Source organism: Abrus precatorius, unplaced genomic scaffold, assembly GCF_003935025.1.
Source record: "Abrus precatorius isolate BTA unplaced genomic scaffold, Abrus_2018 Scaffold8, whole genome shotgun sequence".
Taxonomy (NCBI): domain Eukaryota; kingdom Viridiplantae; phylum Streptophyta; class Magnoliopsida; order Fabales; family Fabaceae; genus Abrus; species Abrus precatorius.
Window position 1 is genome coordinate 25,018,962 of NW_020874428.1, and position 10,289 is coordinate 25,029,250.

The 10,289-nt window shown below is 34.5% G+C and overlaps 1 protein-coding gene across 6 annotated transcripts; it reads left to right on the forward strand.

Moving 5' to 3' along the window:
* The first annotated feature begins 804 nt into the window (after positions 1 to 804).
* LOC113848420 (serine/threonine-protein kinase TOUSLED) lies at positions 805 to 9,143 on the forward strand. 6 transcript variants are annotated; one of them, XM_027477924.1, is made up of 17 exons: positions 805 to 1,251; positions 1,375 to 1,617; positions 1,970 to 2,059; positions 2,302 to 2,505; positions 3,044 to 3,094; positions 3,291 to 3,398; positions 4,655 to 4,699; positions 5,028 to 5,140; positions 5,222 to 5,288; positions 5,684 to 5,750; positions 6,126 to 6,220; positions 6,292 to 6,471; positions 6,646 to 6,859; positions 7,008 to 7,272; positions 7,461 to 7,515; positions 7,669 to 7,830; positions 8,401 to 9,143. In XM_027477924.1, exons 2-17 carry the CDS (start codon positions 1,393 to 1,395, stop codon positions 8,494 to 8,496), a joined length of 2,037 nt encoding a protein of 678 aa, XP_027333725.1. In that variant the 5' UTR covers positions 805 to 1,251; positions 1,375 to 1,392; the 3' UTR covers positions 8,497 to 9,143. The 6 variants fall into 6 exon arrangements, 5 of the variants coding, with proteins under 5 accessions (XP_027333725.1, XP_027333727.1, XP_027333724.1 ...); XM_027477926.1 differs by having other exon boundaries at positions 805 to 1,231; positions 4,655 to 4,701; positions 5,030 to 5,140; positions 6,649 to 6,859; XM_027477923.1 differs by having other exon boundaries at positions 805 to 1,231.
* The last annotated feature ends 1,146 nt before the right edge of the window (positions 9,144 to 10,289 follow it).

The window sequence follows — 10,289 nt, forward strand, 5'->3', positions numbered from 1 at the left end:
AGCAGCAAATGCCCCTTATTAATGCACGGAAGCTCCTTTAGAAAATTCCAATAAACATCAATGCATATTATACTTTACCTAACTACAACATGTGGCGCTTACAAATAAATGCTGAGTTGTAACCAAACATTATTTTATAAGCAGCTTTTGTTATTCAAAATAAATTTTACAAATAGACTGCTTTACCTCTTTGTTTCTCAGTGTACTAAACTTCTAATCATGAGTGACAAGATGATATGATCCTGAATTTTGGGTTGAGGGTGGGTCTTATAAGCCTTCTCTCTAGGGTTTACTACACTTTTTGCTTCCTTAAGTCAATGGACATGGCTTGTTACATCCCTTTTAGTTCATTGGCGGCAATGTTCAATTGCTCATAGATCCATGTCAATATCAAACATCAATCACCACACATGATGATTGGAATATCTGATTCGAGGCATCAATTATAATTCTTGCCTCTTTCTATGTGAACTTCAACTTATTTTTTTATTACCCCCAAAATTTCCTTCAAGTTGTGTATATCAGGAAATGGGAAAACCTTTCAATTTCGCATTTAATTAATTGTATCTATCATCTATTCTTATAAAAAATCTAGGATTCTTAAACAGATTCAATTCAAAGGACCATTCTCATCTGAAAAGCAGATAGGTAAGAAAAAGCTATCATCACAAATTCACAACAATACCTCACTAGATTTAAGGAGCACCTATCTCACCTCACATCACATCCATAGACTCGCACTATATCCACATCATATGTGTGCATTTTTTTATTCTTTTATTTTTTTTCTCATTTTCACTTCTCAAGTACTCTTCTGCCATGTCCCCTTAGAAACTTCTCTGAACAAAACAACTCAATTTCAAAATAACACATGCCCACAAAGAAAAAGCAGTCTTTATTACTCTCCTATGTTTTGCAGTCATGCTTTCTTCTTTCATATGCCCATTATATTCATTCTTCCCTCCCAAGCTTTTGATTCTTCCACCACTTTACCAAACAAAAACCCTAGATTTTCTCTTTCCAATCAATTAATTCTCTGAGTTTTCACCCTAAAGGCAAAAGATACTTACGATTTCCCCTTTATATTTTTCTTTTCAGTCACATCCCCATCTCAATTCTCTGATTTGTTGATTTTTTTAACTGCTTCTATCGTTTTCCCTTTGCATAAACCCCAATTTCTTAACGAGGGTATCTTAAACATTACTACCTTTTACTCTCTGATCACGGATGGGTATGGCCTAGTTCTACTCAGTTACTTGTTTTTCAATCAAAGGAGCCGTTTTTTTTCTTTTATTCTAAATGGGTGGAATTTTCTTTTGTTGTTGCTGTTGTTGTATGTTGGGTTGAGAAGCATTTTTCTTTGTTGCTAAACAGTTTGCAGTTACAGCAACAATGTCAGATGACATGCTTATTCATTTCTCTTCCAACTCTTCAAACCAATCGGATCAGTCTCTTCCTACAAAGATTGCAAAGTTGGAAGCTCGAATGGTGGGCAAGGGTTCCTCCACCACTGCTCAGCAATCAGCTTGGTCCTCAGTACCATCTTCAGCTGGGAAATTTGGTGGAGCTGCTGAAGATTTGGCTGAGCCACCCTCTTCCAGTGATTCTGATGACGATGTAAGACTTGGTCCAATTCAGTGCAATGGGTTTGGGCATTTCACTGCATTTACGAAGGCTCCTATTATTATGGTTTTGGCTTATTAGCTTGTGCTGCCAGGGGTTTTTCAATGTTAATTTTTAGAAGATTTTTTTGTTTGATTTGGTGGTTGATTGGTTGTTTATTTGCCCATGGTTTAGGCTATAATAAATTTATGTAGCATATTTTATGTTTATTGCTAATGTGATTTTGCTGACAACTTGACATCGAGGTTATGCATTTCATGTGTTGTTAATGATCTGGAAAATCAGTAAAATTCCTTTGATGAGCTTGATTGATCAGATTTTCTTTATCTTCATATTTCTACTCCAGAATGGTGGGGAATTCTTAATACAAGCCAACACACAGAAGCGCCTAAAACTTCAAGCAGATGAAAGCACTAATGTTTTTGAACATGTTGAGGTTGGTATTCTTCTGATGACTCGATATACTTTCTGCTACAGCAATGGAATAGCTGCATCTCTTGTTGAACATACAGCAACTCACTCATTCGATAAATTGCCTTCTTTTTGGCTCACTTTTAAATGTTTTGCTCTCATTATCGCCTGTTTCTAGTACTTTGATGACTTTAACTGCTTATAAGAAGTGGACCCTTTGCAACTGGTCATCTAGTCGTTTCCAACTGAAAATACTTTACATATCAGGTTGTTACTGATGGAAGACAAAGTAGTTTGGAGGCTGTGGAGACAAAAATTAATGTTGATGTGAATAGAAAGAAACATGGTCGAGGAAGAGGGAGTTCTGGTTCAGGTAGGGGCCGTGGTTCCAGAGTTAATGATCAGACCAGAACACAAATTTCTCCTCCTGTTTTGGCTTCAAATGGTCAGATTGAGAATGTAAACCATAAAGTATGCTCCTTCCCATGAAATATTTGTTACCGTAATTATAATCTGTCAATTGTTCCTTTCAGTTTTTTTCTAAACTGGTCTTTTAAATTGTGAACATATCTAGTCTACACATAATTGCTTTCATAGTTGTGCAACTGTGTCATCCTTAACTGATTATAATTGTCACCTGAGGTTGAAACCTCTTGGGTTAAAGGACTACAGCTGGAAGGACTGATTGTATCATTCATAGTCTGTAGCTGAAAGGAAATATGATTGCATTGGTCTTGGGTGCCCCTTTTGTTGCTTGGTTTTTTTGAATGGTTACTCAATACCAGTGTAATGTCTTATAAATCATACGCTGTTCAGCAAGATTATATTTGCACTATTGTTTGGTCATCATTTAGCTCTTAGGGTTATGCAAACTGGATTCTTTCCTGATTTGTATGAATGAAGATTCATAGTTTAGGAATGGTACATTGCTTAAGCAATCAATTTTACAGATTTATCATTAATATTGCATTCCTTGATTGTTCCTTACAGAGCTCAAATTTATTTGCAGGATGGCAGGCCTAGTGATCAGTTTCATAATGATAATTGTGCTTCATTAGAGGTATGGCTTTTGCCCAGACTTTGAGTTCCACTTGTAAATTTTATGGTAAGGAATAGAATGTGGGGCTTTTTCCCTCCAAAGATCCCAATGGAATTGCTGATTCTTTTACTCTTCATTTTTGTTTTATTGGGGGTATCAAAAGCTTGTGATTTTTCAAATGTTTTTCTCATTTTATTTCTTCTCTATCTTTAATTAGGATGAGGTTGCTTCTTTACATGCAAAAGTTGTTGCATTGGAGGAGGAATTGCGTAAATCGAAGCAAGAGACCTCTGATTATCAGAATCTTTATCGACAGTTAGAAAAGGTATATGAATAATATAGCTGAATTGCAATGAGAATTGTAAACCAGAACGATGCTTTCTGAATCTTGAATTGTATCAAATTTTAACATACCATCCCAAATTGAAAAATAGTACAAAAAGTTATACCACTAAAATGAAAGAAAATGCTTGCAATAATAATTTTGACCCAAATTTAACTATAAAAAGGGGATTATTGAATGTCCGAGTTGCAAACCTGGCATGCAGTATGGTAGTATAGTGAGCTAACCATTGGATGAGGCTCCCACCTAGTAGGGTCTGGGGAGGGTTTGATGTATGCTGATTTACCCCTGCCAAGATGAGGCTGTTTTCAGGATATGAATCCATAGCTTTTGGGTCACAAGGCCGTAAGCTAACCATTATGGCAAAGTTCGTCCACCCAAATTTAATTATATCAATACAAAAACAACAACGGCAAAGCCTTGTCCTACTAGGTAAGACCAGCTACATAATCGCACAACGCCACCAAGCTCGGTAAAAAAACTAATTTTTATAGATTTATTTACCATGAGATCTTTTGATAATTTTCCTCAGGTTCAATTACTAATCACATGACTTACATACATCTCAGATTCAAAGATAAGGTCTGGACCCAAAAATTAAAATGATTTACCATACTTTTCCAATAGGAGATGAAACTGGGCAGTGGGTGTTATCAGTTATGGTACTTTTATGTTTTTGGATGTAACAAAGTCCCTCCTATTCACATGTTTAATAACATTGTCCAATATGGGAACCTCCCATTTTACCTTATTTGTCAGGCTATTGAAGAAAAATGCATTTAATTTAATTTTGAAATTAGTGTGTATTTTTCCGCTTTAGTTGTGCAGTTTGGAATGGTCTGTTGCAACACAACCAAAATATACTCCAGTCTCCTATACGCTTGCACTTTGTATAAATGCTCTAATGTGGATTTCTGCATGAGTTTTTAAAGAAGACAGTATGAAAATTAAGAAGTTTATTTCTTTTACCATTTGGGCCACTCAGATCTAAACCAGACCTGTTGCTGCCAGACGAAAAACTGCTAGATGCTAGCAAAATGGACCTACAAATTGCATGATTTTGATAACATTGACTAAAGGAACAAGTTAATCAGAATTTTTGAAACAAAATGACAAGGTGTATATAGTGAATTGTAAAATATATTTTAAAGGTAAGGGGATTAAGAGTAGCTGAAATTGATGTGATGATTTTTTGTTTTTGTTTTTTTAACATTATTGCTTGATTTTGGCATGTGCAGGAACTGAAGGAGATGACTGATCATGAACAGCAAATGAAGCCTAAGGTGTGATTATTTTCAGCTTTTGATTTCACATCATAGTTCCTTTGTGAATCTGTTCATTCCCAATTATACTGGTGTTATTTAAAATAGAAAGCATTGGCTTGCCCTGTGGTGCATGGAAGACACAGCACAGGCATACCTTAAATTTTGTTTGTAAATTCTGTACAAAAAGTGAACTAAAAATCTTTACACAGCTCCTTATTGAATATTGATACGTGATAAGTGTATCACTTTCACTCCCTCCCCTCCTCCAAAAAAGTAGTTTATGAGCATTTTTTGTACCATGCATCAATTAGGCAGTGTATTCACATTTGATCCTTTTATTTTGCAGAGAACGAAAATCATATCTGATTTGCTGATATCAGTTTCAAAGGCCGAGAGACAAGAAGCAAGGCTGAAAGTACGACAAGATTCATTGAGACTTGGAAATGTTGGTGTAATCAGGTATGCATGGAGCATTTTAGGAAATTATAATTCATATAATATTTTTAATATTTTTCTTATTAATTCAGTTATGAATTGTAGAGCTGGAACTGTCATATCTGAGACCTGGGAAGATGGTCAAGCTTTAAAGGATCTGAATGCCCAGCTTGTATGTGTCTTTTCCTTTCTCCTCCACCATGTTTTTTCTTTTAAATTTTTGTACTCAAGATTAGTAGTGGTTGTGATCAATTTATCAGATTCAACTAGGATTTATTGTGAGATTTACTCAGATTTAGGGATTATTGTAACAGACATTTTTTAGAATTCTGATTCTTTCCTTATTTATTGTGATCAATTACTGTATTATTAGTGTAGTATATATCCAATCTTCATTTTTACTTGGTGGGTTAGGTCCTCAAATAATGGGTAAAGATACCAAACTTTTGTGTCAATGTTATTTTATCTTCTGCCTGTTTGTCTTTTGCAATTAAAACCTTGCCTGTGCTGATACTTTGCACTAGTAATACCAAGAATTCCTTTTCCTCTTCTTTCTTTTACCCCCAGAAACAACTGCTAGAAACAAAGGAGGCAATCGAACGACAGCGCAAATTGTTTAAGAAAAAACAATCTGGTAAATTCTGCTCTCTTTTTTCTTTTAACACTTATCCACCTAAAATTGGGGAAGAGGGGTTGGAAGGACCAAATTTGTGACTGTCCTTTCCACTCTCCCATCCCCTTATTAGTTCATACCATTTGTAGTATGAACTTACCATGCATCTTCATAAGTCTGTACATTAAATATTTTGTATATGTTGATTTTCAATAGCCTTCTCTAGATACTATACAAATCATAACTGACCTTATGCTCCTTAATATGGTCTATTGGATACATTAAATATCTGTTTCAGGCTGTCAGATACTGCTAGACTATCTTGTATTATATTACTCTGTGCATTGCGGTAATGGTTTGTGTTTCATTTTGTTTGGGCCTTTTCTCTGGTTGAAGATAAGGGTGATGGAGCAGATGCAGAGGCTGGGTTACCAGAAGATATTCTGATTCACGATGAAATCTACAAATCTCGACTAGCTTGTCTTAAACGGGTAAGTTGCTACTTCTGTTTGTCCAGTTATTTTCTTTCCTCGTTATATTTCTAATAGCAGAAAATGTTCAGGAAGAAGAAATTATTTTGCGGGAGAGGGATCGATATGAACTAGAGAAGGGGAGGTTAATTCGTGAAATGAAACGCATTCGTGACGAAGATGGTTCACGGTTTAACAACTTTCAGATTCTTAATCATCGTTATGCCCTTCTAAACCTTCTTGGAAAGGGAGGGTTCAGTGAGGTGTACAAGGTCAGAATTTTTTAGAAAAAGAATAATAATATTTTGATCTTAATTGATATTATTTTAGCAAATATTGCACAAGGTTTTGAGGAACCAAAATCAGAATCTAGACAGTTCCTTTGCCTATAGTGGCAATTGTAAATAAATACCTTTTTGCAGTGATTTGAAGTAAGAAATTTCCAGCAGGCTTTCGACTTGGTGGAGCATAGATATGTTGCATGCAAGCTTCATGGTTTACATGCTCAATGGAGTGAAGAGAAGAAGCAAAGTTACATACGACATGCAATTCGGGAGTATAATATTCACAAGACGCTTGTACATCGTCACATTGTTCGTTTATGGGACATCTTTGAGATTGATCAAAACACATTCTGCACAGTTCTAGAGTATTGTAGCGGTATATACAATTAATTGCTTTGTGAAGCTCATTATTTTTTATTTAGCCTCTGTTTCTTTGAAGTTTGAACCAGAATGGCTTAGTAATTTTTGTTTGATTTCTAGTTTTGTCTACCTCTTTGCCTTTTGACCCTCCTTTATTCTTCCAGGGAAGGATCTTGATGTTGTCCTTAAAGCAACACCTATTTTGCCGGAGAGGGAGGCTAAGGTCATCATAGTTCAGATTTTTCAAGGCCTTATTTACATGAATAAAAGAACACAGAAGATTATTCATTATGATTTAAAGCCTGGAAACGTTCTGTTTGATGAGCTTGGTGTTGCCAAAGTGACTGATTTTGGTCTTAGCAAGATAGTGGAGGATGATGTGGGATCCCAGGGTATGGAACTGACATCACAGGGAGCTGGAACATATTGGTAAGTGGTGAAAGTCATTGTTGGAATCCAAAATTTAAAGTGGTCCAAATTGTAGGTTTTAACTTTTAAGCTTCACTCTCCTCAATATGACAAACAATGGTGCTTCTTTATATGTTTCCTTGAGATTCCCATGTTTATATTGGTAAAAACCTCTTTATGCATTTTAATTTTCCTTTTTCAATTTGCAGGTATTTGCCTCCTGAATGCTTTGAGCTCAGCAAGACACCTCTTATATCATCAAAGGTGAATAATTTTTTTAGTTTTAAATACATGAATAGCTGTTTATCATCATCATCACTTTGTCAGCCACTTGGTCAAAGGATATTTCACTTTAACGTAAGTGTCATGATGGTTGGGATTATGCAAACAATTAATTTTCTGACTTGTTGAAAACAGGTTGATGTCTGGTCTGCTGGTATTTTATTCTATCAAATGCTCTTTGGCAGACGTCCTTTCGGGCATGACCAAACACAAGAAAGAATACTTCGGGAAGACACAATTATTAAGGCACGCAAGGTTGAATTTCCTTCTAGACCTACTGTTTCTAATGAGGCAAAGGTGACTTGCACCCTTTTCGGATAATTGCTGCCCATGGCTGATTTTTTCTTTGGCCTTCCTTCATTTATTTATTTTATTCTAATATTCAGTGATGGAGACAGTCTTTGGTTCTTGTAGGTTGTTTTTATGGTAAATTAAAAAAAAAAACACTATTCAACCATGTGCAAGTGTAAATAACCCTCGAGAATATATCTGAATGTGCAATGTCCCTTTCATATTACAAATCACAATGCTATTAAAATGATTATTAGAGTTTGATAATTAAGAGGTAATTTGCAGCCAACGACAAAGTATTGGAGAGTATATGTAAGTGCAAGAACCACAATAATAACTCTTGGCCTTGATCATGGAACTAAGCTCTAACTGAATTCCACTTTTTCAGTTTTAAATGAAAATCTTGTCAGATGTTAGAAGGTTGTCGTTTCGATTAAAGACCTCAAATATACACACATTCTTATATCTGGTGTATAGATTCTGTATTTAGCTGTAAAAAGAAAACATTACCTACTATCTACAATTCTTAATCTCAAACCTGACATTTTGTCTGTCTATTAACAATTTTTTTGTCAGGATTTTATTCGACGGTGTCTAACTTATAACCAGGCTGAGAGACCAGATGTATTAACCATTGCTCATGACCCATATCTCACTTTCTCAAAAAAATAATGGCGACATGTTCATTGCATGGCTTGTTATCAAGGCTCCACAGAGAAAGAATGGAGGATCTCATATTCTTCTAACTTCAGTGACTGATTGCGTCAGATTTTGTATAGATTGTAAAGATTTTGTAATGTTGTCAATGAGGAGGATGTTTCCCCCACTCTGAAAGAAAGTCCAGTTGTCTTCATGCATCATCTTTTGGTTCAAAATATTTGTTGAAAAAAAAAGAGGGGGGGGGGGGGGGGGCAAAAGGCAAGTGGGTTTGACTTGACCTTTAAAGGGGTCAAAATGTATAGGTCCTCACAAGTGAGAAAGCTTTCATAATTTTTTAGTACTCTTCCTCCCAAATTATAGGATTTTAATGCATTCTGATTGGCTACTTTATCTTCTATTCCCACCAAGCTATTAATTTGTGAAGGAGAGCAGTTTTAAGGATATTTGAAGAGCATTTTTATTTTACATTCGGCTTTCCGAGTTGGTACATGGGATGTGTGTCTGTGTAACTCAAACAAAAACAAAAGAAATGAATTTGTGTGGGGTTCCATGAAGAAACAGGTAGCTCTTTTTGACATGGAACATTGTGATTGAGACATATTTCAGTACAACAAGCGAGAAGATTTATCCATGTATGAATGACAATATATGTTTCATATCGCTGCAAATAATCCACTGGACTTTTAAAATTTAAATACACTTTCATCAATGAAATTGGGTGACTATTGCGGTGGTCAAAATATGTTATTTGAGAGTGATAAAAGCTCTTCCTTTTTTCGTTTGTATGAATAACAGTTGATGAAAAAATTTGTATACGTACCAATAGCAGGATTTATATGTACAAGGGGTTGTACAACTCTTGGTTTTGTGAATAGAAACCTGAGTATAATTAAGAAACACCATAGAAACTCATTTGTTTTTTTTTTTTAAAGCAATAACCACATTATTTTACTTTTTTCTCAAGAGCTGAAAATAGTACCTTTCAAAAAATTTAAAAATTATTATAAACAAACAGGACAAATCATTGTTAAGTAGTAGCCAACTTTAGAATATTAATATGTTCACTAAGCAAATAAATGTGTTTTTAATAAACTTTTCTTAACTAAACAGGTAAAAAGCAAGAAATTGCCGTTTTTTTTAATGCTATATATAGTGCAATTTAGCAAATCTAAAAAATGTATTTCATGCAAGTAAAAAACACATCCACCTAAGTGGGAAATTAAACTATGCTTACCTGATTTTCACGTAACACTTTTCAACCATAAATTATCTCTTGTAAATTATAAGCTTTTTCAAATGCAATAAACTAATCCAAATACAATAGTATAAATGAAAATAAGACATGCTAACAAAAAGAATATCAAGAGAAGCATGAATTAAGCAGTCTTCGCTAGCCTACATGGTTCATAGTTAAAGCAGCGTAGCACAAGGTCTATTATGGGTTACAAAGAGGATCGCATCTCCATGACTTGTTCAACAACTTAATCTCCAGGGGAACTATTGTTAGTGACTTGGAGATTTTTGAATGGAAATATATTGTATCCGTTTTCTTCTAAAAATTTATCTTCATTCTAATGCTTTGTTTGAAATATAAAGAAAAAAAATATTAATAAAATAATGAAATGTTTAAATGAAATGAAATAAAAATGAAAGAAAAATACTTAAAATATTTATCTTTAAAACTTACATATTTTAATCAATTTCTTTATTCATTGATGAATTTCATAACAATTTAATGGCATGCAAATTAAACATAACAAACAAAGTGGAAAGTGTAAGGGAAGGATCAAACGCTGATTTTGTTT